The sequence below is a fragment of the Lampris incognitus genome, chromosome 1, assembly GCF_029633865.1.
Source record: "Lampris incognitus isolate fLamInc1 chromosome 1, fLamInc1.hap2, whole genome shotgun sequence".
NCBI lineage: Eukaryota > Metazoa > Chordata > Actinopteri > Lampriformes > Lampridae > Lampris > Lampris incognitus.
In genome coordinates this window covers 117,000,931-117,028,021 of record NC_079211.1, presented here as the reverse complement: position 1 = coordinate 117,028,021, position 27,091 = coordinate 117,000,931, and the positions used below count along the sequence as shown (strand labels likewise).

General features: G+C 45.3%; 1 protein-coding gene across 1 annotated transcript in view; it reads left to right on the top strand.

The window, feature by feature from the left end:
• si:ch211-158d24.2 (multiple epidermal growth factor-like domains protein 9) overlaps positions 1-27,091 on the top strand; it is a 63,641-nt gene that overhangs the window by 16,928 nt on the left and 19,622 nt on the right. The window contains exons 3-4 of the mRNA XM_056292492.1: positions 3,769-3,908; positions 23,406-23,555. Of these exons, the coding sequence (XP_056148467.1) occupies positions 3,769-3,908; positions 23,406-23,555 (290 nt within the window). The remainder of the gene's footprint in view (positions 1-3,768; positions 3,909-23,405; positions 23,556-27,091) is intronic.

The following is a 27,091-nucleotide window of genomic DNA, read 5'->3' as shown; positions in this document are numbered from 1 at the left end:
GAAATGGCATACATTTAGAATATAACAAGGCAACGTCAAATGGAGTAATTTATGTATATCATATAGTGGGGTGGTGTTGGGGCACATTTGGAAGGGCAGGCAGTTAAAAATATAAAAATACAACATCTAATAAATGCCACATGTGTAACATCTAATGAGGGGGAGTGAATAATAAAGACATTTTACTTGTACTTACAAAGACTACAAGTAAAATGGCTTTATTATTCCCCCCCATTAGATTGTTGTTGCAAGCATTTCCTATGAAATGAGAATATACACCAATAAAACCACTGATGTGTAAGTGAATAACATTGATTATCTTGTTACAATGCCACGTGTCATGGGGTGGGATGTATTAGGCAGCAAGTGAGCAGTCAGTTCTTGAAGTTGATGTGTTGGAAGCAGGAAAAATTGGCAAGCGTAAGGATCTGCATGACTTACATGGGTCAAATTGTGATGGCTTAGACAACTGGGTCAGAGCATCTCCAAAACGGCAGGTCTTGTGGGGTATTCCTAGTATGCAGTGGTCATTACCTACCGAAAGTGGTCCAAGTAAGGACAACCGGTGAACCAGTGACAGGGTCATGGGTGCCCAAGGCTCACTGAAGTGCATGGGGAGCGAAGGCTAGCCCGTCTGGTCCGATCCGACAGAAGAGCTACTGTAGCTGAAATTGTTGGAAAAGCTAATGCTGGCTATGATAGACAGGTGTCAGAACACAGTACATCACAGCTTGCTGTGTATTGGGCTGCATAGCCGCAGACTGGTCAGTGCCCATGATGACTCCTGTCCACCACTTGAAGTGTGAATAATGGACACGTGAGCATCAGAACTGGACCACGGAGCAATGGAAGAAGGTGGTCTGGTCTGATGAATCACATTTTCTGTTTACATCATGTGGACAGCTTGGTGCATGTGCGTCACTGGCCTGGGGAAGAGATGGCACCAGGATGCACTATGGGAGGAAGGCAAGCCGACGGAGACAGTGTTGCTCTACTGGGAAACCTTGGGTCTCGGCATTCATGTGGATGTTACTTTGACAGTACCACCTACACTACCGTTCAAAAGTTTGGGATCACCCAAACAATTTCGTGTTTTCCATGAAAAGTCACACTTATTCACCACCATATGTTGTGAAATGAATAGAAAATAGAGTCAAGACATTGACAAGGTTAGAAATAATGATTTTTATTTGAAATAAGATTTTTTTTACATCAAACTTTGCTTTCGTTAAAGAATCCTCCATTTGCAGCAATTACAGCATTGCAGACCTTTGGCATTCTAACTGTTAATTTGTTGAGGTAATCTGGAGAAATTGCACCCCACGCTTCCAGAAGCAGCTCCCACAAGTTGGATTGGTTGGATGGGCACTTCTTTGAGCAGATTGAGTTTCTGGAGCATCACATTTGTGGGGTCAATTAAACGCTCAAAATGGCCAGAAAAAGAGAACTTTCATCTGAAACTCGACAGTCTATTCTTGTTCTTAGAAATGAAGGCTATTCCATGCGAGAAATTGCTAAGAAATTGAAGATTTCCTACACCGGTGTGTACTACTCCCTTCAGAGGACAGCACAAACAGGCTCTAACAGGTACTATTTAATGAAGATGCCAGTTGGGGACCTGTGAGGCGTCTGTTTCTCAAACTAGAGACTCTAATGTACTTATATTCTCTCTCAGTTGTGCAACGCGGCCTCCCACTTCTTTTTCTACTCTGGTTAGAGCCTGTTTGTGCTGTCCTCTGAAGGGAGTAGTACACACCGGTGTAGGAAATCTTCAATTTCTTAGCAATTTCTCGCATGGAATAGCCTTCATTTCTAAGAACAAGAATAGACTGTCGAGTTTCAGATGAAAGTTCTCTTTTTCTGGCCATTTTGAGCGTTTAATTGACCCCACAAATGTGATGCTCCAGAAACTCAATCTGCTCAAAGAAGTGCCCATCCAACCAATCCAACTTGTGGGAGCTGCTTCTGGAAGCGTGGGGTGCAATTTCTCCAGATTACCTCAACAAATTAACAGCTAGAATGCCAAAGGTCTGCAATGCTGTAATTGCTGCAAATGGAGGATTCTTTGACGAAAGCAAAGTTTGATGTAAAAAAAATCTTATTTCAAATACAAATCATTATTTCTAACCTTGTCAATGTCTTGACTCTATTTTCTATTCATTTCACAACATATGGTGGTGAATAAGTGTGACTTTTCATGGAAAACACAAAATTGTTTGGGTGATCCCAAACTTTTGAACGGTAGTGTACCTAAATATTGTTTCAGACCAAGTACACCCCTTCAATGGCAACAGTATTCCCTGATGGCAGTGGCCTCTTTTAGCAGGATGATGTACCCTGCCACACTGCAAAAAATATTCGGGAATGGTTTGAGGAACATGACAAAGAATTTAGGGTGTTGCCTTGGCCTCTAAATTCCCCAGATCTCAAGCCCATTGAGCATTTGTGGGATGTGCTGGAAAAACAAGTCTGATCCATGGAGGCCACCCCTCGCAACTTACAGGACTTAAAGGATCTGCTGCTAATGTCTTGGTGCCAGATACCAGAGGAGACCTTCAGAAGTCTTGTGGAACTCATGCCTCGATGGGTTGGTGCTGTTTTGAAGGCACAAGGAGGACCTAAACTGTATTAGGCAGGTGGTTTTCATATTTTGGCTATTAAAGTATAGTTGTAATAATAGTAGTAGTATAGTATAGTATAGTTGTACTCTGTTACCTGCAGATGAGCGCAATCATCAATTCCATCCATTATCCAGCTGCTTGTCCTGCTCTCAGGGTGACAAGGGATGCTGGAGCCTATGCCAGCAGTCATTGGGCGGCAGGCAGGGAGACACCCTGGACAGGCCACCAGTCAGCTCATAGAGCAATTTGCTACATGCATGTGCTAATTTCTCAGATTGGTTTTAGCCCTTTTAAAGTAAGACTATATCATTACCTTTTATTATTTTAGATCTTTGATAAACAACAGCAAAGTCTGAGTTCCATGTGTTGCCCCCTCATCTATGTCTTTGTTCTGAGCGCCCCCCTCCCCCAACCTGCTGTTCCCATTTTGGGGTAGTTCTTCAGCCCCTTCAAAGCCCAGGCAATAGCGAGAGCTTTCTTTCTACCCAGGTGGAGGTGGAGCTGTGCACAGTGGGCCGTTTCCTATTTGGCCTTCCCTTAGAGGACTTGAAGTAGGCAAAACATCTGAATGTCCCCCAGGTACCCTGACCCATTCTGCTTTGAGCCTCCACATTTGTGACAATAAAACCTGTCTGGAAGAGGGCTTTCTTGGCTCAGGAGTCTCCCATGGCCAGCCTCGGCTCCTCGCTGTGGTCTGGGCCTCCATAGCCTTGGACCAGATGTTATTAAAGCACTCCAATTTGGGGTGCCATGCCGCCCAGACCCCGACAAGCCCTGTCCACCAAAAACGTACTGAACATCTTAGTGGAATTAAATATGCAAAGTCTAGACAACTGTAGATGCAACTGACTCTGGAATGAGCAAACCCCATTCTACAGACCCTGTGTGAAGCAGGGTCTGCTATGTTGAACAGTAAGGGAACGCCGTGCATATCAGGACTGGGGAGTGGTGGTTGCAGTGTTGGAAGTTGATAGTTTTGTGCAAAAAGGTGCTTAGAATGGATCTGCTCAAACTCATGCATGAAACTGGCATAACTCCCTGCTCACACTATGGTCTTGAGTCTGATGTAACTAGCTACCTGGTGCCTCCCAAACCTAACAAGAACTCCCTAACTGTTTTGTTGACCTTCTCTCGTTTGTCCATCCAGCTCAGGGATATGTGTGTGCAAAATGGGAGTGTATGGACCCAAATGTGATGAATGCCACCCAGGCTTCTTCCGTTTCAGTAGCACGGGTTGCCAGCCATGCCAGTGTCACAACCACACTAACTACTGCCACCCACAGTCTGGTAAGTCATATCCTTGTTCCTGTAAAATTGAAATTTCTCACTTGGATATTAGATTAGAATAGATTAGATTAGATTCAACTTTATTGTCTGCACAGAGTACAAATACTAAGACAGTGAAATGGAGTTTGAAATCTAACTAGGAAGTGCAAAATAGTAAAGTGCAAGGTATAATGAACACGAGTGAACAGAGGTAATATGAAATGTCAATAAATATTAATATACAGTATGTAATGAATAATGTACAGTATGTATACTGTATTTTGATCTATACAGTTGTAAAAATAAGATAAAGTGATGGGAGTGAGTGAGTAAATAACAAACACGGTAAAAATAAAAACAGTATTATACTGTGCATAGAGAGTATTATAAAGTGTATATAAATTGTATCGCAGAAGGTTGAATAAGTTCATGTGGACACAAGGTTTATTGAGAGAGAAGCATTTCATCACTTCTCTCAGTGACCTCCTCAGTCTCCAGACGTGAGCAGATGAACTGATTCAACTTTCTGTGATTTTCTTACTGGATTATTGAGCATCAAGACCTGTGTAAATTATAGTGTGCAAAGTTTAGTGTGTCCAGTGTAAGAGACAACAGATACGCAGTGCAAAAAGTTATGCATATATGTTGTTCGTCCATCGCAACAATGAGGACCATCTAGTCATCCTGTAGGGGCCGAATTCTGTGAGTGCGAAGATGGCTGGTTAGTCCAATCTGCGCCCTGAATGTTCTGTGGCAGTATGGGCATGGGATAGTGGGAGTAGCTGGAGGGTTGCTGGCATGGTCTTTCCTGGCCTGCCTGCGGCTCTCTGCTACAGCAATCCTGGCAGCCTCATATGTGTTTGCACCATTTTGGACAGCTGTACGCCATTCTCCTCTGTTGAAAGCTTTCTGTTCCCATGTGTCGGAGTTGATGGTGAAAGCCTTTAACGAAATCTTCAAGGTGTCTTTGAAACGCTTGTTTTGACCACCATGAGAGCGTTTGCCTTGCTTGAGTTCGCCATATAACAGTTTCTTTTGGAGCCGGTGGTCTGGCATGCGAACTACAAGTATTCTTTTGTATTTCGAACTGCATTGAATTGAAACGGTTGGTCCCTCCAAAAAAAACCTCTCACACCCACTGAGCTAAAGTAGGATGTTGTGAACCCCTTACTTTTTATCTATCCATATTTTTACTATCGGAATAAAGACCCTAAAGTTATATTTGAATGTCCTGTGTGTAATTTCTCCCGGTTTCAAATCCCGTGTGTAATTCCCCTGGCTTCAAATTTTGAAACCCTGAGGAAAAAATCTGCATCCGTCTCCATTGCCGGTCATCTTGCTTAGTCTTGCCACTGGGAGTAGGTGGTCTCGGACGAGAGAGTGGGGTTGATGATGCGAAACTCTTCCCCACTTTAAACAAAATCATTGTGCAAGTCATCAGTCATCCATCCATCACCTCATTTTTATTCTCAAAGTCCTGTGGCGATAGGGGCATGACGAAGCGACAGGTGTGGGTACACTGGAAGTCATAGCCACAAACCTGCACACAGGTGGCAGAAGGAGCAGAAGTGGAGTCCAGCAGCCCTCTGAGCGACTGAGCAGCCCTCTTTAGGACCGCACTGCTCACCTCCCTGGCATGATGAAGGGTCTAGAAAAGGTGACCTAAAAATTGCCTGCTCCACGTCACCCCATCTGGCGAACTGTGGTTGGAGGGGGCCCTATTTTTGTGGTCGAAACAACAGAAAAAAGACGAAAACAACACTTTTGAAAATTGCCACATGGAACATTCGCACTCTTCTTGACAGGGAAAATGCAGAAAGACCCAAGACACGCACAACAACTATTGCAAATGAACTAAACAGGTACAACATTGACATTGCTGCCTTGAGTGAGACCAGGCTGACAGGACAGGGTGAAATTCGTGAAAGAAGTGCAGACTACACTTTCTTCTGGAGTGGGCATGGACCTGAGGAGAAACGTGAAGCTCGAGTTGGCTTCGCAGTCAGGTCAACTCTTGTAAGCAAACTGGCCACGCCTCCAAAAAGTGTGAATGATCGCCTAAGGACGCTGAGACTCCCCCTTTCTCAGGGAAAGAAATTTGTCACCATTGTCAGCGCCTATGCACCCACGATGACCAACCCGGATGAGATCAAGGATACATTTTATGAAGACCTGAATACTGTCATTGCCGACGTTCCCAGCGCTGAAAAACTCATCATTCTTGGCGATTTTAATGCAAGAGTTGGCACAGACAGCATCTCCTGGGAAGGCATGATCAGAAAGCACGGAGTTGGAAGCTGCAACAGCAATGGATTGCTACTTCTTCAGACATGCGCAGAACATGGGCTTCTGATCACAAACACAGTATTTCAGCTCCTCATCCGCAACAGAATGTCTTGGATGCACCCGAGGTCCAAACACTGGCACCTGATTGACTATGTCATTGTCAGGAAAAGAGACCGGCAGGACATAAGAGTTACAAAAGCTATGTGCGGGGCAGAGCGCTGAACAGATCACCGCCTCATTGTTTCTAAAGTCAATCTCCACATCCAGCCCAAGAGACACCCACAAGGCATGAAAGCACAAAATGTCTAAATGTCAGTAAACTAAATAATGACATCAAGAAGTCCTTTACAGACACTCTGGAGGAGCAAATAGAGTTTACTGTGCTGGATAGCCAGAATGTGGTGGCTGCTTGGACCGCATTTCGCGACACAATGTACAACACGGCCTTGGGGTGTCTAGGCCCCTCCACAAGGAAACACAAAGACTGGTTTGATGAAAACTGCACCGAGATAAACCAGCTATTACAAGAGAAACGCTGTGCCTACAAACTTCATATTGAAGACCCCCAGTCAACAGCCAAGACAGATGCACTTAGGAACATCCGCAGCTCTATCCAAAGAAAACTACGCCAAATGCAGGATTCATGGCTGAGCAACAAAGCTGATGAGATACAGGGCTTTGCAGACAGAAATGACATGAAAAACTTCTACAATGGCCTGAAAGAAGTCTATGGTCCTACCATCGCTGGCTCATCCCCGCTCCTTAGCGCAGATGGGACAACACTAATCACAGACAAGGAGGAATTTCTTGAAGATGGGCTGAACACTTCAGCAAGTTTTTGAATTCACCCTTCTACCATCAACTATGAAGCCATTGCTCGACTACCCCAAATTCCATTTGATGAGACGCTGAGCACCCTTCCAACAATGGAAGAGACGCTTAAGACAATCGGACAGTTGTCAAGTGGAAAAGTGCCTGGCTAAGACTTCATCCCAGCTGAAATTTATAAAGAAGGAGGGCCTGCGATTGCTAAGAAACTTCAGCAGTTGTTTCATCGCATATGGCAAACTGAAACAGTACCTCAGGACTTTAAAGATGCCTCAATTATCCACCTCTATAAGTGCAAGGGAAGTTGCCAGCAGTGTTGCAGTACTCGAGTCAAGGACTCGGACTCGAGTCCGACTCGAGTCCTGATTTTCATGACTCGTGACTCGACTTGGAGTTGAGCACTGATGACTTGGACTCGGACTCGCGAATTTACTGCATTCGGACTCGGAAGTTGGAGACCCGGACTCTGACTTTTTAATTGATAAAGACTGTTTTTGTTAGATTTTTTTTAAATAATAGGCCCGATTAAAATATATTGATAGCTATATTAATACTGTAACATTATTCAATTTCGTGTAAGGGCAGGCACGTGTGTTCCACCTACATGCGGATTCACGTGGCGTGCATACCGTCATGTTCAGTAGCGCGAAGATGCCTAAAGAGACGCCCCGAATTGTGCTCTTTGCTTACACAGATTTTACAACAAATTCCAGCAAGATCACTGCTAGATGTTCGATATGTAAACAAACTATTGAGGAGAAGACCGGGACAACCTCAAACTTCAACAGACATCTGTCAAGGATGCACCCAGAAAAGTAAGTGATATGCAGTCAGTTGATGATATGGTTGGTGATCAGTTAACGTTAGCTAGCTAGCTATCTAGCTACGGTAACAATAGCCTCTGAAGTAACTCAACCACTGGTCCAAGATGTTCGGTTAGGTCGTGTGGGTATATCATATCACTAGAACCAAGTGAAATTGTATAGGTAAGTTAAGTAACGTTACTGTTAGAATGCTAATGCAGCATTGCACAGAAAAGTCACAGTGCGGTTCGCTTTCAGTACGAGCGTGCCATCGATCTCACTAATGACGAGTTGGTAAGTAACACGCAGCGTCTTCGTGTTATAGGGAGATTAAAACTGATTTTTCTTATTTATCATTTAGCTAATTACCAAGTAGCATACACTTAACGGAAAAAAACACACCACTCTGAACTACCGTGTTAGCATTAATCTTAACTAGCAATAACAAATCCGCACATTGCAGATCTCCGCCATGAATATTCTCCAAGTGCGGAGAGGGAAGAAGTCTAGCCTATATGCATCCACAAATAATGTTGATAAAATGTGCACAACTTTACAATGCAAATAAAAATAATTGTAGGCTATTACTCGCTAAATGGACTAATTGAAGAAAGCTAATGTGGATGCCGCCACTGGTTTTCTTGAGAGCTGGAGACGGTACAAGATTTGACGGATGTGGCATTTCCCCCCCGATGTACCGAAAACTACCGAACCGTATCGTGATTCGTGACACCGCATAGGCTACTGTAAATATGGGGATATTTTTCTTTGCATATATGCAGCATTGGGTGTGCCAAATTCTAAAAATAGACATGCGCGACGTAGCTTTTGAACAGTACTATGAACTGGCTCTGTCTTCTAACAAAATCACACCCTCCCTGACCCATACAGAATGAACATACAGACTCACGGAAGATAGAGAGTTAAAGCTCAGCTAGGTAGCATGTAACATACTTAAATCAATAATTAAATGACTGGGTTTTGCTAATTAATCCCTGTCCTGTTAGTCTCATAAATTATGTATCTTTTCTCATACTTCTCATTTATCCAGCTAGCTTACATTAGTTAATCTACTAATATGGTAATGTTAGTTATATAGATAACTATATATGTAACTTAACTGGTTATGGTTCAAACAACTATGTATATAATGTGTAACATTTGTATTGTTATTGCATATTGTTATAGCTATAACGTTACACATTTTTTGCTGTGAGAAAGATTACTTGAAACAGTTTGGCATCAGCAAGCTAAAGTGTGTATCCTATCTTCCCCTAGGTTCCAAGAATACTGTGCCTCCACTGCTTCAGATGTGATGCCAGCTGCTCCAGGTCAGAAGACTATCACATCATTTTTAAATGATGGACAGCAAAGGATGTACGACCTCAAACATCCACGTCAGAAGGCTATAAGTGATGCCCTTGTAAAAGATCTAATCATTAAGTGCTGCTTGCCACTCTCCATCGTTGACAACGAGGACTTCAAGCACTTCCTGCATGTCCTGGACCCTCAGTACCGGCCCATAGCAAGATCCACAATTTCCTCTGTGACCATACCAGGAATGGTGGAAGTCAAGAAAGAACAGATAAAGAACCAGCTGGCAGAAGCATCGAGTGTTGCTGTTACCACAGACATTTGGAGTGATCGAAAGATGCGGTCATTCCTTGGAGTGACAGCACACACAGTGGCAATGGATAAAAAAAACAGGAACTCAGCCTTCAGTCATATCTTCTTTCCTGCAAAAGAGTGCATGGGAAACACTCAGGAGAGAAGACTGCAATGATGTCTGAATGCTGTGCTGAAGAATACCTGATTAAGGACAAGATCAACTTTGTTATAACTGACAATGCATCCAACATGAGAAAAGCTTTCCAGGCCAGCTTTCCGCTAGAGGATCCTTGTGATGCTGAAGCTCATGATCCCAGCACATTTGAGGAGGATGAGGAAATATGGCAAGACCTGATGCCAGAAGATCAACAGACAGTCAATGACACTTTGGCTGAGAACTGTAAGATGCAGAGACTATCATGCTTCACACATTCACTGTAGTTGGTCATAAAAGATGGTCTGAAAGACACCAGTGGGCTGTCAAGCACCCTAGCAAAGCTATCCCATGCAGCCAACCTCCTCCACAGTGGCACCTCGTTTAAAGACTGCTTTGAAGCGTGTTTTGGTGATGCAACAATTCCAACAGCGAATGCCACACGATGGAATTCCACTCTGAAGCAGGTGAAGGCTTATGTGCATTTAGACATGCAAAAGCTGTCCAGTGTGTTGGAATCAGAGGGGCACAAAAGCCTTATCTTATCCCCGCGAGAGTATGCTCAGCTTAAAGAACTGATCGAAGTTCTTGATCCGTTCTTAGAGGCAACCAACCTAACTCAGGGTGAGACTACTGTCACCGTCAGTGTGATTGTGCCCTGTGTCCTCACTGCGCTGTCACCTGCAGGAAATAAGAGGGAAAGCCAGATACTGTGGGCCTCTGGTGAGAGCTCTGGAGAGCTCCTTGAAAACAAGGTTTGCAGAGGTTTTCAGTGCAGTCAAGATACCAGGATGTGAGCCAGCTGAAGGAAGAGGCCCCACCAAATTTCCTTTCACCAATGCCTACTTCATAGCATCTGTGTTGGACCCAGCATTTGGCTTCCAGCGGCTAGAACATGATGTGCAGCTGGACAGTGACATCAAAGATGTGCTGAAGACTGAGATCAAAGGTGAGAAATGTTTTGATTAATGTTAGTTAAGTGATTAACTATTTGATTGTTGTGATGTTTATATCATTGAAGGTGTTACAATAAAGCACATAGGTGTGTCATTTGTCATGTAGGCCTAGTCAATAACATATTTGTAATGAGTACCCCATGCCCCCTCTCATTTCAGAGTATATAAAGGCAGAGGGTGACATGCAAGCGGTATCAACAGCAGATGCAGCGGAAGCAACAGGACCAGGGGAAGGTGAACTTTCAGAGTCTCCTCCTGAGAAGCAGTTGAGAATGTTCTCCCACTATAGGAGGACTCCCTCCTCCACCGAGAAGAAGCCGTCTGGCCAGGCTCAGTTGACTGCATACCTCGACTTGATCGCTGAGCAGGACTCTGACTCAGTCCTGTGCCTCAGGTTTTGGCAGCAAAACAAATCCAAATTCCCTACCCTCTATCAGATTGCCATACAGGTATTCTCTATCCCTGCCTCCAGTGCGCCCATTGAAAGGGTATTTAGTCATGGAGGCATTTTGATGAGGCCTCACCGTGCAAGGTTGAGTAGTTCCATGCTGTCAGATCTTATGTTTTTGAAATGCAACGTGTATGCTTAAAACTAGTGCCACCAGCCTTTTGTTCCTAACTATTCCTGAGAGACAATGTCTTTTGACTAGTTTTTATGAATGTATTGTATGCTGTGGAACTTACTTCTGTATACTGTTTCCACCATTTGCTAATATCATGCTATTCACAGCTATCAATGTGTTTTGAAGCACATCCAATGTTCAGAATGTCAAAGAAATTCAGACTGTTCTAAAAATGTTTGTGTGCGCGCATGCTTGCGCGTGCATGTGTGCGAGTGTGTGGGTGTGCATTTGTTTGGCTATCGTGTCACAAAGTAAATAAACTCCCTTTGAAATGGTGACAGCTGTGTCATTTTTGTTTAATGTAGACCTTTTTTATTTGTATGTCAGATCTTTTACTGTGCCCGAGTGGATCACTGGAGCCATCTTGGAACTCGACTCAGACTCAACCTTGATGACTCGGACTCGGACTAGGGTAATAGGGACTCGACTCGGACTCAGGTAATGGGGACTCGACTTTTCTTTGGTGACTCGGACTTGGACTATGACTCGAACACTGGGGACTTGAGACTCGACTCGGACTCGAGGTTTAGTGACTCGACTACAACACTGGTTGCCAGTCATGTGATAACCACCTTGGAATTTCCCTGCTGTCCATTGCAGGCAAGCTGCCTGCAAGAGTTTTATTAAATCGCCTCAGCACACACCTCAAGAGAGGACTTCTACCTGAGAGTCAATGTGGATTCTGGAAAGAATGCGGGACCATAGACATGGTGTTTGCTGCCCACCAGCTTCAAGAAAAATGCCAGGAAAAAATGTTTACCTGTACACCACTTCTGTCGATCTGACCAAGGCCTTTGATACTGTCTGCAGAGACGGCCTTTGGAGAATCATGGCAAAATACGGATGTCCAAAAAAGTTCCTCACCATCGTACGACAGCTACACGATGGCATGCTAGCCAGAGTCCAAGCCAACAGAGTTGCATCTGAGCCGTTCCCTGTCTCTAATGGAGTAAAGCAAGGCTGTGTCCTTGCCCCAACCCTGTTCAGCCTTATGTTCTCAGCCATGCTGTCAGATGTCTTCAGAGAGGGAGACGCTGGCATTGTTGTCAGTTACGGTTTTGATGGCTCTCTCTTCAACTTTCAGCGGCTTAAAGCAAAAACCTTAGTTAAAACAGCAACCATCAATGATCTTGTTTGCCGATGACTGTGTCCTCAACACTACATCTGAAACCAACATGCAACAAAGTATCAATAAGTTCTCAGAGGCTTGCAACAACTTCGGCCTCACCATCAAAATAAAAAAGACTGAAGCACTTCATCAGCCAGCTCCAGGCAAGCCATACAATGTACCCAACATCACCATAAATGGGCATCGATTAAATGTGGATGAGAAATTCCACTTACCTGAGCAGTTCTCTCTCCAGATATGTCACCATTGATGAAGAGATGACCGCACGACTTGCTAAAGCAAGTTCTGCTTTTGGCAGACTCCACAAAAATGTGTGGAACAGGAGCGGCATCACCCGGGAGACAAAAATTAAAGTGTATCGGACCATAGTTCTCACCACACTGCTTTACGGCTTCGAAACATGGACAGTTTACAAATGCAAAAAGACTAAACCACTTTCACACCACATGCCTCAGAAAACGTCTTGGCAAAAAGTGGTATGACAAGATCCCTGACACAGAGGTCCTCACTGACTCAAGACTGCCGAGTATATGCATATATAACAGGCATCTGGGTGGCATGCCGGTCTATTCTGTTGCCTACCAACACGGGGATCGCCGGTTCGAATCCCCCGTGTTACCTCCGGCTTGGTCGAGCGTCCCTGCAGACACCATTGGCCGTGTCTGCGGGTGGGAAGCCAGATGTGGGTATGTGTCCTGGTCGCTGCGCTGGCGCCTCCTCTGGTTGGTCGGGGCGCCTGTTTGGGGGGGAGGGGGAACTGGGGGGAAATAGCGTGATCCTCCCACACGCTACACCCCGCCCCCCCCCGGCGAAACTCCTCTCTGTCAGGTGAAAAGAAGCGGCTGGTGACTCCACATGTATCAAGAGGACGCATGTGGTAGTCTGCAGTCCTCCCCGGATCGGCTGAGGGGGTGGAGCAGTGACCGGGATGGCTCGGAAGAGTGGGGTAATTGGCTGGATAAATTGTGGAGAAAATACAACTGGGGAGAAAAAGAGGGAAAAATGCCCCCCAAAAAAAGAAAAGATATGCATATATATAAGTTTAGTTTAAGATCCGGGGGGGGGGGTTGGTTGGTGTTTGTCTTTGGTGAAGGTGGGGTTGGGGGAAAAAACAAGTCATGGTTTCACATACACACACACACACACACACACACACACACACACACATACACTCACTGGCCACTTTATTAGGTACACCTTGCTAGTACCGGGTTGGACCCCCTTTTGCCTTCAGAACTGCCTTAATCCTTCGTGGCATAGATTCAACAAGGTACTGGAAACATTCCTCAGAGAGTTTGGTCCATATTGACATGATAGCATCACGCAGTTGCTGCAGATTTGTCGGCTGCACATCCATGATGCGAATCTCCCGGTCCACCACATCCCAAACGTGCTCTATTGGATTGAGATCTGGTGACTGTGGAGGCCATTTGAGTACAGTGAACTCATTGTCATGTTCAAGAAACCAGTCTGAGATGATTCGAGCTTTATGACATGGCGCGTTATCCTGCTGGAAGTAGCCAACAGAAGATGGGAACACTGTGGTCATAAAGGGATGGACATGGTCAGCAACAATACTCAGGTAGGCTGTGGCGTTGACACGATGCTCAATTGGTACTAAGGGGCCCAAAGTGTGCCAAGAAAATATCCACCACACCATTACACCACCACCACCAGCCTGAACTGTTGATACAAGGCAGGATGGATCCATGCTTTCATGTTGTTGACGCCAAATTCTGACCCTACCATCCGAATGTCGCAGCAGAAATTGAGACTCATCAGACCAGGCAACGTTTTTCCAATCTTCTATTGTCCAATTTTGGTGAGCCTGTGCGAATTGTAGCCTCAGTTTCCTGTTCTTAGCTGACAGGAGTGGCACCCGGTGTGGTCTTCTGCTGCTGTAGCCCAACTGCCTCAAGGTTCGACGTGTTGTGCATTCATAGATGCTCTTCTTTATACCTCGGTTGTAATGAGTGGTTATTTGAGTTACTGTTGCCTTTCTATCAGCTCGAACCAGTCTGGCCATTCTCCTCTGACCTCTGGCATCAACAAGGCATTTTCGCCCACAGAACTGCCGCTCACTGGATATTTTCTCTTTTTCGGGCCATTCTCTGTAAACCCTAGAGATGGTTGTGCATGAAAATCCCAGTAGATCAGCAGTTTCTGAAATACTCAGACCAGCCCGTCTGGCACCAACAACCATGCTACGTTCAAAGTCACTTCAATCACCTTTCTTCCCCATTCTGATGCTCGGTTTGAACTGCAGCAGATCGTCTTGACCATGTCTACATGCCTAAATGCATTGAGTTGCAGCCATGTGATTGGCTGATTAGAAATTTGCATTAACGAGCAGTTGGACAGGTGTGCCTAATAAAGTGGCCGGTGAGTGTACATCACCTGTACTCAGGTGAGTCAGGTATTGAACCGTTCTTCGAAGATTAAAGCTTCCAGAGCATGGAAGGATGCAGGGGGTGGAAATGGGGCGACACGGTGGCGCAGTGGTTAGTGCTGTCGCCTCACAGCAAGAAGGTCCTTTGTGGGTCATCCCAGGTCGTCCTCTGTGTGGAGCTTGCATATTCTCCCCATGTCTGCGATGGGTTTTCTGTGGGTGGTCCGGTGTCCCTCACCATCAAAAAGACATACATGTTAGGGTCAATACTCCTTTCTGTGCTCCTGACCGAGGCATGGCAAGATGAACTGGAGTTGGTCCCCGGGTGCTGCATGGCGGCTGCCCGCTGCTCCTAGCTACACAGCTAGGATGGGTTAAATGCAGAGTGTAATTTCCCTATTGGGATAAGCAGAGTATTCATTTATGCATTCATTCATTCATCTTCAGCCACTTCTCCGGGGTCCGGTCGAAGTGGCAGCAAGCTAAATCGGGCACTCCAGGCGTCCCTCTCCCCAGCAACGCCCTCCAGCTCCTCCTTGGGGATCCCAAGTTATTCCCAGGCCAGATTGGACATGTAGTCCCTCCAGCGAGTTCTGGGTCTACTCCGGGGTCTCCTCCGAGTTGGTCGTGCCTGGTAAACCTCTAAAGGAAGGCTCCCCGGAGGCATCCTAATCAGATGCCTGAACCATCTCAACTGGCTCCTTTCGATGCGAAGGAGCAGCGGCTCTACTCCTAGCTCCCTCCGGATGTCCGAGCTCCTCACCCTATTTCTAAGGCTGAGCCCAGACGCCCGACGGACAAATAGCTGAAATTAGTTTCAATCGAGTATATCAAATCAAAATCAGTGTACTTTCCTGTGAAGCATCCGTTTCCTACTGATATATATTTTGATTCACAACTGTTGTTGCATGTCATCAGTACAGTTCCTCTATCTTTGCCATAAGTTGTCATGATTCTTGTGAGCGTTTTCCTCGGCTGCATTAAAAAAAGTGAAATAATAAAAATCCAATTCAGGTGAAAACCTTTTGGCCCTCTTGGGATTTTACATTCCATACTCCTGCAACCTTTTTAAAGCTGATGGACACCAGTAATTAATATTCCACACACTTGTTTATCCGCCTTTGTGATTCATCTTTAGTTACTTCCAAGTTAAAGTACTTTTCATTAGGGTTTCCATTATTTATTTAAGACCGTGTTTATAAATGTTTGTGTATGTGCACACGTATTCACAACTACATGTATAAGTTATGAGTAGTGAAACTAATAACTAGTTCACAAATTAAATGGCTGTTACATCATGTTTAGATGGAGCTATTTCTCTCTGCCTCCCTGATTCATGTAAGTAAAGGTTGCTGTGGGGGAGTTTAAAGGATCCATGTCGGACTACTGTGATTCCCAGCCCGATGGCACATCATAGTGCTGCACAGGACTGGAGAGAAGCGTCATTCAGATTAACATTGTTTAGGTCAGACGGCTCCTGCTAAAGCATGACCCTGACCCCTCTGCAAGGCCAGTTACGTAAGAGCACCGTGCTGAAAAACGCCATCCAAAGCATTATGCCTAGTTCAGATTGACATGGCAGTGACTCATCATTTTAGTTTTAACAGGATGGATGCAGATCCCCCCCACACATACACACACATACACACACACCCTTAACCTCCAGTGAGGTGTTGTTTTTCACTTGGTTGGCACAATAAACTGTGGACAAATGGCAGAGAGAAATGACAGCAGCACATAGTGTCAGGCTCCTACAAAGCCTAGCTAGCTGCTGTCTGAGCATGCTTAAAAACTCCACTCCATCCAGTACATCATGTATGGTGTATGGTCCACATCTGCAATTTAAGATGACGACAATTTCATTTTAACTTGTTTAAAGTTTACTTTAAAAACACCGCATACAGGCCTTATAAAATCCTAACCTGTCATATGATGCATATACAGTATCAAAATATGTAATGTGGGGGCGTCCAGATGGCATGGTGGTCTATTCCGTTGCCTACCAACATGGGGATCACCGGTTCAAATCCTCGTGTTACCTCCGGCCTGGTCAGGCGTCCCTACAGACACAACTGGCCATGTCTGCGTGTGGGAAGCCAGATGTGGTTATGTGTCCAGGTCGCTGCACTAGCGCCTCCTCTGGTCGATCGGGGCGCTTGTTCGGGGGGGAGGGGGAACTGGGGGGAATAGCGTGATCTTCCCACACGCTACGTCCACCTGCTGAAACTTCTCACTGTCAGGTGAAAAGAAGCAGCTGGCGACTCCACGTGTATCAGAGAAGACATGTGGTAGTCTGCAGCCCTCTCCGGATCGGCAGAGGGGGTGGAGCAGCGACTGGGACGGCTCAGAAGAGTGGGGTAATTGGCTGGATAAAATGTGGAGAAAAAAAGGGGGGGCGGAATCCAAAAAGACAGAAAGAAAGAAAGAAAAAGGGTTAATGTGCCATGTAAGTTTTAACCATTCCAGGAATATGACTTGATGCATTGCTCAATGGCACATTTAAAGTATGAAATAAAATGTAGGAAAATGAAAGCAATTTGACTAAAATCAAAATGAATTTTATAGTTAGAAGCTAATTTTATTTTTATTTACATTAATGTAGTGTGTGTATGTAATATTAGTTCTCTATGAATATCGGAACTGAAATATTGATAAACAGATTTAGCTAGCTAGAAAGCTTCATCTCCAGTCTACACATAGGTGTAGATATGTCTGTCCATTAATACCTGTAATGTCCACTTAAGTTAGACGGTAAAGTCAGTGCGTTCACATGCACAGTTAAGTCGAGGTACGGTTATAGCTCGATTAGGCCACGTAACTGGACTACTGTCGTTGTCCCGGTATACAAGAACCGGGGGAGAATCAATTTATTGACGGAAGTATGCCCGACCCCGGTACGGTAGGTGGCGATATGCCCCCTTTCAGCTTGTTGCTATTGCCCTTTCTTCCGGTTGACCTATTGCGTCACATACCAAACAAGCGGCAAACAAGCATTTGCTCGGGGGTTGTTTTAAATCCCACTTCATCCAACTTTTCCGCCACTTTCTTAAATAGTTCACCATTCCGCATTCTCCTTCCATCCATGTACTTAATGGTGTTCCACTCCTTCAGCTGACACAACATAAAGTTTGTCTCCTTGTCTGTCCAGAAATGCGTGGTTGTCGTTCTAGCAGTCGTTCTACGCTGTTCGAATTCCAGGTGACAGACTGCCGTGTGAACTATGGATCATGCGCAGAACGCCTCGGCCAGTCCGGGGCCTATACGCCCATTTCACGCCGCGGCCATCTCGGATTAAAAAAAAAAAACAAGTGGTGGGAATTTAGCCACGCCCCCTTCTTACTCAATCGGAAATCAATGCAGCCGGGGCAGAGACCGAAGAGGACTGTGCAGACACAGGCCATGATGAGAGGAATTGAGTTGGAGCCCGTTGCAGCTATACAGTATGAGGAAGTAACTGGACTCCACTTGCCGTTTCGCCATCAACCCCAATGCCCCACATTTGGGTGCCTCCCCTGACCGAAAGGTGGTGGATGACTCCGGTCAGCTTCAGGGACTGCTGGAAATCAATTGTCCTGATGTGGACAGCTTTGTGGAGTGCAGGCGCCTTTCTCTAAGACCAGATGGATCTTTTGCTCTCAAACACAGCCATGGCTACTACAATCAGATGATGGGACAAATGGGAATCACAGGGATGATATGGTGTGACTTTTTTGTGAAGTGCCGAGATGACTACCACCTGGAGCGAATCTACTTTGATGCGGAGGAATGGGAGAATATGAAGACTAAGCTGGATCTTTTCTTTTTCGAGTACTTTCTGCCTCTCCTGTGCCAGTGAGGAGAGACACAAAAAAATGGGACTGTGCTGAAATGAAGTTGAATATGTTTCAATCTATCTAAGGTTTGTGTGCACTATTTTCTTGTCAGCTGAATTTAACAAAGGTTTAAAACAGTGGTCCCTGAAAATGTGTTAGGAGAGCACACAGTCCACAGTTGGTTGACTGTTCCACTTAGTGAAAGGGGTATGACTCCATCAAAAATGTGGTACTCCTTTATGCGTCTTATTGACCGTTCGACGTGTATTCTCAAGCCAGCAATACTATGTGTGTCTGTGAGCTCATCACAGCTAAACTGTCCACTTGGGCCTAAAAATGCAGGGATGACAAGTTTTACATCTATTTCATCGAGCAGGTCTCTGATAAGGAAGCCCTTATCGGCCATGACCTCATCACCTGACTCTAAGAGGTCCAGAACACCTGACCTCTTAGTTATCTCCTTATCAGAAATACATCCTGTGTATAGATTACTTACCAGGCTAACTGACCCTGAGGGAGTGATCCCAATTAGGGATTTCAGTGTAGTGTTACTTTTATAATGGGAGTATGTCATGGTGTTCAAAACCTTCCAACTAGCTGTCTCGATGCGGATCTTTGTGCAGTCTAGTATCACTCTTGTGTTTGGGTAGAATTCCCTGAATACTGGTGGCATTAGCTCGTCTACTGCTGCTCTACTAGGCCATATTGGGAGGGTCCCTAACATAAACAGCAAATAGTTGGCCCACGTCATACAGTTCCTGCTGACTGTGGCCGGCGACACATTGAATCGTACAGATAAATCCAAAGCAAAAAAGCCCTGCCTCACACGGCACAAGAACAGGAAAAACTGATCAATGAGCGATAAATGCTCTGCATGGAAGCCAGACACAGAAATGTGTTCTAGGTTATGGCTGTTCCTTTGCATTTGAGTCCATCGCACCATGGACTCTGCAGTAGGCTGTAAAGCTAGGAAGAGTGCTTTGAGGGTGTGGTAATCCTTAAAACCGGTGTAAAACCTGATCAGATTGGGCGCACACTGGAAGCGTTCTAGACCAAAACGCTCACTTTTCAGCTTTTTATTTTCGTCCTCCAGGAAAGCGATGCGTTTCTTTACTGCGTCAAGCTGGTCTTCCGCAGAAAGGGGCTTCACGTCGTAGTCATGATCAGGTAGAGTCGCCCAAACCTCACTGGACACATGAGGATATGTCATACATGTGGGAAGCAATATAAATCCACACATTTTCCTGTTATCAAGATGATGTGTCAGAACAGAGCTATCCACTATTGAAAGATTAGTGAATATATATATATATATATACACTCACTTTATTAGGCACACCTGTCCAACTGCTCGTTAACGCAAATTTCTAAATCAGCCAATCAAATGGCTGCAACTCAATGCATTTAGGCATGTAGACATGGTCAAGACGATCTGCTGCAGTTCAAACCGAGCATCAGAATGGGGAAGAAAGGTGATTTAAGTGACTTTGAACGTGGCATGGTTGTTGGTGCCATACAGGCTGGTCTGAGTATTTCAGAAACTGCTGATCTACTGGGATTTTCACGCACAACCATCTCTAGGGTTTACAGAGAATGGTCCGAAAAAGAGAAAATATCCAGTGAGCGGCAGTTCTGTGGGCGAAAATGCCTTGTTGATGCCAGAGGTCAGAGGAGAATGGCCAGACTGGTTTGAGCTGATAGAAAGGCAACAGTAACTCAAATAACCACTCATTACAACCGAGGTATGCAGAAGAGCATGTCTGAACGCACAACACGTCGAACCTTGAGGCAGATGGGCTACAGCAGCAGAGGACCACACCGGGTGCCACTCCTGTCAGCTAAGAACAGGAAACTGAGGCTACAATTCGCACCGGCTCACCAAAATTGGACAACAGAAGATTGGAAAAACGTTGCCTGGTCTGATGAGTCTCGATTTCTGCTGCGACATTCGGATGGTAGGGTCAGAATTTGGCGTCAACAACATGAAAGCATGGATCCATCCTGCCTTGTATCAACGGTTCAGGCTGGTGGTGGTGGTTTAATGGTGTGGGGGATATTTTCTTGGCACACTTTGGGCCCCTTAGTACCAATTGAGCATCGTGTCAACGCCACAGCCTACCTGAGTATTGTTGCTGACCATGTCCATCCCTTTATGACCACAGTGTTCCTATCTTCTGATGTCTACTTCCAGCAGGATAACACGCCATGTCATAAAGCTCGAATCATCTCAGACTGGTTTCTTGAACATGACAATGAGTTCACTGTACTCAAATGGCCTCCACAGTCACCAGATCTCAATCCAATAGAGCACGTTTGGGATGTGGTGGACCGGGAGATTCGCATCATGGATGTGCAGCCGACAAATCTGCAGCAACTGCGTGATGCTATCATGTCAATATGGACCAAACTCTCTGAGGAATGTTTCCAGTACCTTGTTGAATCTATGCCACGAAGGATTAAGGCAGTTCTGAAGGCAAAAGGGGGTCCAACCCGGTACTAGCAAGGTGTACCTAATAAAGTGGCCAGTGAGTGTATATGTATACATATTATACAATGCAGTAATCTACATGTTTGAAAAATTGTATTGTACTGACAGTAACAACTCACCTATCTCCCTCATGTTCCTCTTCATGTTCCTCTTCATCTCCTTCCGCTATTAAGTCACCAATGCGACTACAAACCGGAGCAAACATTTTTCAACGTCAAACTTCTGTCTCCCTTCTAATGTTTTAGTCACAGTGAAACTGGTCACCCTAATATTATTTAACTGGCTGGACATGGTGCAGCCTCTGCAGCTCAATGCATACAGTAGGCCTACATGTACATAATGTCTGTTGCAATAATAGCAGGAGGAGTAAACATTTTGCCATATGGCATCTTAATGTGGAATTTAGTTGTAAAGATGAGTGCACAACTGTAAACGTTACTCATCTGCTGACTCAGGTGTCACCTCCCCAGCAGGTTGACCACCACGAACAGGAACCCTAAAAATACAAGTTATTAATGGCAGGTATTATGTTTCATTTCATCAACATCCTAAAATCATTTTCATGACAACATCCAGCTAACGTTATTATAGCTCTGCATGACCTACCGTGATGTCTGTCTGCTAGTAAAGTTAGTAAACTTAGCTACCCTCTCGGCGTAGGTTGATTTGACCATGGGAAAATGGTCGGTAGAGTTCCGGGTTTCAGTTTTGTCAGCCCAAGAAACGTCTTGCGAAAACAGTCCTCGGTGAAGTGCTTTGAGCACACCCTGGTGTTGTCTGTGATCTATAATGACAAATGATATCTGACGTTACTGTCAGCAACATGTTAACTGTTATGGTTGTAGTTAGACCAGAAAGCTAGCTAACAACGTTGCTAGCTAGCTAGCTATCCAGCCAGCTACCTAGGTAAAGGTGAAGGTATTGGTGGTTACCTGAAAATGTGGCCCTGTATCCCTCTTAAATTTCACCACCCATGCCTTACGGGTGTGCAGGCGTTTGGGATAGCGGTGAAACGTCAAGGATTTATCTCTTTCCCTTCTTTGATAGGAGTTGCAGGATGGTACACAGCAGTACGACATGTTGATTCCAGCAGTGTTTTCAATGAAGTACGAAGGGGGCGTGGCTAAATTCCCACCGCTTGTTTGTTTTTTTTAATCCAAGATGGCCGCGGCGTGAAATTGGCGTATTGAAGCGCATACATGCTAGAGTAAATCGATCCCCAACCGCATTATGTAGGTGCGTTAGTCCGACTTCGAGAAATTCTATTTAGTACGATTTCAGTCAGACTAAGACGTTTACATGTATTTTAAAAGTCCAGTTTTAGTTGGACTAATACAATAAATCGACTTTTTCTAACATCATGTAAATGTAGCCCCCCCCCCTCCACACACACACACACACTTGTTTTAAGAGTTTATGCTCTTGGAAAATGGTGTAAATCTACCCCATACAGGATTGTAATATGTTCAGATGATTTGCAGGTACGCAGAAAATGCCATTGTGAGAAGATTCTGGCACTTTCTTGTCTATGTAACTTCTCAAAATCCACAAACACCTTTTTTGAACATGTTCAGTAATGGTTTTCTGAAGTTCTTGGTATATCAAAAATATCCAGTTTTTGACAGGATGTCTGTGAGTTGCAACGACCAGAAGCTAGATGCTATGTGCAAGCAATAAGCTCAGCATCTCTCTCTGAAGTTGGCCGTTGTTATGGCTACAGTCGCAGAAAAACCTCAGAGGTGCTTGACTCATTGCTCGTGCAAGCGCATAGCATCTGGTCCTTGCAACTCACAGGCATCCTGTCAAAAACTGGATATTTTTGACATAACCAAGAATTTCTGAAAACCATTGCAGTAACCACTGTGAAGGTAAAGACAAACGGCCATTTCCGAATATCTTCAAAACGGGTTCGTTGATTTTGTAAAAACATGTAAGGGCCAGGGCAGTACGGTGGCGCAGTAGTTAGTGCGGTCGCCTCACAGCAAGAAGGTCCTGGATTCCAGCCTTGGGGTAGTCCAACCTGCGGGGTCGTCCCTGGTCGTCCTCTGTGTGGAGTTTGCATGTTCTCTCGTGTCTGTCTGAGTTTCCTCCAGGTGCTCCAGTTTCCTCCCACAGTCCAAAGACATGTAGGTCAGGTGAATCGGCTATACTAAATTGCCCCTAGGTATGAATGTGTGTGTGCGTGTTTGTGTCGGCCCTGTGATGGCCTGGCGGCTTCTCCAGGGTGTGTCCCCGCCTGCCGTCCAGTGACTGCTGGGATAGGCTCCAGCATCCCCACGACCCTGAGAGCAGGATAAGCGGTTCGGGTAATGGATGGATGGATATAGGGGCCAGAAAGTGTCAATTTTTTTCCACAACTGCTTTCTCTGCATACTTGCAAGGGTATGGGTCAGTGTAGACCCTCTAATCACAACACTCTGTCTTCTCCATCTTTTCTTTCAGGTGTATGTCTGAATTGCCTGGGTGGCACTCAAGGAGTCAACTGTGAGGAATGTCTGGCCAACTTCTACCGAAAGCGCAGTGCTGCACTGACGGATGCCTGTACCCCATGTCCCTGCCCCAACACCACCTCCACGGGCAGCTGTCACACCAGTGAGCCATTTGTCTTTGTCATCTTTTAATTGAGAAATTTTTAGCTGATGTCCTGCTATCAAAAACTGAACTGAGCAAGGGTTCATTGTAGGGTGCGCCATTTGGAAGATGATATTTGGATCAAAATTCATTACATTTTCAAAAAAGTACTTGGACCTTGTAGTTCTCACCCTCTTTACTATTGAAAACGTTAGAAATACCCCATTAACATCACACTGTTAGCAAAATAGGTATTTGATGGGGAAAAACAGCGTAATACTCTGCAGATGTAATATCTGGCTTAGTAATAAGCCGTTCATAGTTTAACTTAATTTAAATAAGGTTTGAACAAAAAATTTGAAAGGTTTGGAACAAAAAATATGAAATAACAGAGCTGCGGTCAGGCTGTTAAAAATTCCAGGGTAAACAAACCAAAGAAAGCATTTCTTTACCGGCATGGTGGCCCAGTGGTTAGCACTGTTGCCTCACAGCAAGAGGGTCCTGGGTTCGAACCCCAGGCTGTCCCAGGTCCTTTCAGTGTGGAGTTTGCATGTTCTCCCCGTGTCTGCGTGTGTTTCCTCTGGGTGCTCCGGTTTCCTCCCACCATCAAAAAGACATGCATGTTAGGGTTAATACTCCTGCCTGTGCCCCTGAGCAAGGCAATGGAAAGAAGACCTTGAGTTGGTCCCCGGGTGCTGCACCACAGCTGGCCACTGCTCCTATACAATAGGATGGGTTAAATGCAGAAGATGAATTCATTGTAAGAATACTATGACAAATAAAGTGGCTTGGCATTTTTATTTTAAAAAGTTAGAATGGCAACATTGGGTGGCATGGTGGTGCGGTCGCCTCACAGCAAGAAGGTCCTAGGTTTGGGCCCTGGGGTAGTCCAACCTTGGTGGGTCATCCCGGGTCGTCCTCCGTGTGGAGTTTGCATGTTCTCCCCGTGTCTGCATGGGTTTCCTCCGGGTGCTCCGGTTTCCTCCCACAGTCCAAACACATGTAGGTCAGGTGAATCGGCCATACTAAATTGCCCCTAAATATGAATGTGTGTGTGTGTGTGTGTGTGTGTGTGTGTGTGTGTGTGTGTGTGTGTGTGTGTGTGTGTGTGTGTGTGTGTGTGTGTGTGTGTGTGTGTGTGTGTGTGTGTGTGTGTGTGTTGGCCTGGCGGCCTGTCCAGGGTGTCTCCCCGCCTGCTGCCCAATGACTGCTGGGATAGGCTCCAGCATCCCTGCGACCCTGAGAGCAGGATAAATGGTTCGGATAATGGATGGATGGATGGATGGATGGACGGATGGATCGATGGAGAAGAGCAACATGTTGGGGCGTCCGGGTAGCATAGCTGTCTATTCCGTTGCCTACCAACATGGGGATCGCCATTTCGAATCTCCATGTTACCTCCAGTTTATTCAGGCATCCCTACAAACACAATTGGCTGTGTCTGCGGGTGGGAAGCTGGATGTGGGTATGTGTCCTGGTCGCTGCACTAGCGCCTCCTCTGGCCAGCCTGTTCGGGGGGGAGGGGGAACAGGGGGAAATAGTATGATCCTCCCACACGCTATGCCCTCCTGGTGAAACTCCTCACTGTCAGGTAAAAAGAAGCGGCTGGTGACTCCACATGTATCAGAGGAGGCATGTGGTCGTCTGCAGCCCTCCGTGAATCGGCAGAGGGGGTGGAGCAGCAACCGGGACGGCTCAGAAGAGTGGGGTAATTGGCCAAGTACAACTGGGGAGAAAAGAGGGGAAAATCAAAAGAAAGAAAGAAAGAATGGCAACATGTTAAGGGGCAAATCTTGAATGCATTTAGTTCATTATAAACCCCATTGTTGAAAAGATCCATTTGGTAACAAAAATGGTATAGTGTGCTTATTTCATTAAACTTGGTCGCCATGGTCACGTAATGATGAAGATTGATTGGTTGATTTGTGGCCATCACTGATAAGGACACATGGCTGTTGATGGACGTACGTTAGTTGTCGGTGGCCAGTGACCTTTCGCAGTGTGGTTCTGTAATATCCACAGCCACTGAAAGGCAAAGACATACAAATACACTACAGGCCAGTTTGATTTGATATGAACACTGTGGGAAAAGGTACGGGTGTTAAAGGTACAGACTGGTGTTTGACCATAAAGTGTTGTTCTCTGTGTCGGCCAGTCAGAACTGACACCTCCACGTGGGTGTTTGTGGTAATGAATGTAATATACAGTGGTGCTTGGAAGTTTGTGAACCCTTTAGAATTTTCTGTGTTTCAGCATAAATATAACCCAAAACATCATCCGAGTTCAAACCAGATACTGAAAGAAAAGGTTCACATACTTTTGGACTTACAGCAATGTAATATTGGACCATTTTTCTCAATAAATAAATGACCAAGTATAATATTTTTGTCTCATTTGTTTAATTGGGTTCTCTTTATCTACTTTTAGGACTTGTGTGAAAATCTGATCATGTTTTAGGTCATATTTATGCAGAAATATAGACAATTCTAAAGGGTTCACAAACTTTTCAAGCACCACTGTAACAGTGAAAATGCCATTTACACCAGTAGTTTAGCATGTCTCTGTATACAACACAACAGGTTGGCCATGCATTTTATTTGTCATTGAAACATCGAGGGTAGTCTGACAGGATGCCGAGCTAACTGCTAGCCCATACAGACTGGCAGTTCTGATAACACCGAGGGCAGTCTGGCGGCGGCCTCCCCTGGCGTTGACTGTGATGTTTTGATGTCGTTGTGAGGACTACTGGGAGGTGTGTCGAGGGTGTCTGGCTGGGGGAGTTGGTGCTGGATTGGCTGGGAGGGCTTGGTCTGCTTCATCCGGTTGCCACAGGGACCACGGCCCCTGCCTGGAGCTGCACCCAAGGAGGAGGTGCCGAGGCAGTCTGATGGAACACTGAACCGGGGCAGGTTAGGCTAACTGCTAGCCCATGCAGACTGGCGGTTCCGACGGTCATCCTGGCTGGCGTTTGTTCCCTTGGACAGTGATTTTTTTTTTTTGGATATATATGTTAGCCTGTGATGGCCTGGTGGCCTGTCCAGGGTGTCTCCCCACCTGCCGCCCAATGACTGCTGGAACAGGCTCCAGCATCCCCATGACCCTGAGAGCAGGATAAGCGGTCAAGATAATGGATGGATGGATGGATGGATATATGTGTTAGTTGCAATATGTGTGTTCTTGTAGTTCTTAAATGTGTTTTTGTCTGTATGTTGCACTGCTGTGGGCTGGGGGAAATGGCATTTTGTTTAATTTCATGTGCGCAAGTACATGAGGTGAAATGACAAAGTGTTCCTGATTCCTGATCTTGCATGCAGCTGACTGTTTCTCTAATTCATTTTTTCTCCATGTGCTGTGATCCCACATAAGCAGCTTCAGTCACAGTTACAATCTGAATCACTATTTGTCAAGCACAGTTGTGCAGAGACATCACAGGTCATTTTGTTAATGTCTGATAAATACTTGGTAATCAATTTGTGGGTTAGGTGAAACCTTGTTGCCAATTAATTTTGTTGTCAGTTGTTTGTACAGTAGTTCTCAAAATATTTGGTTAATTGATA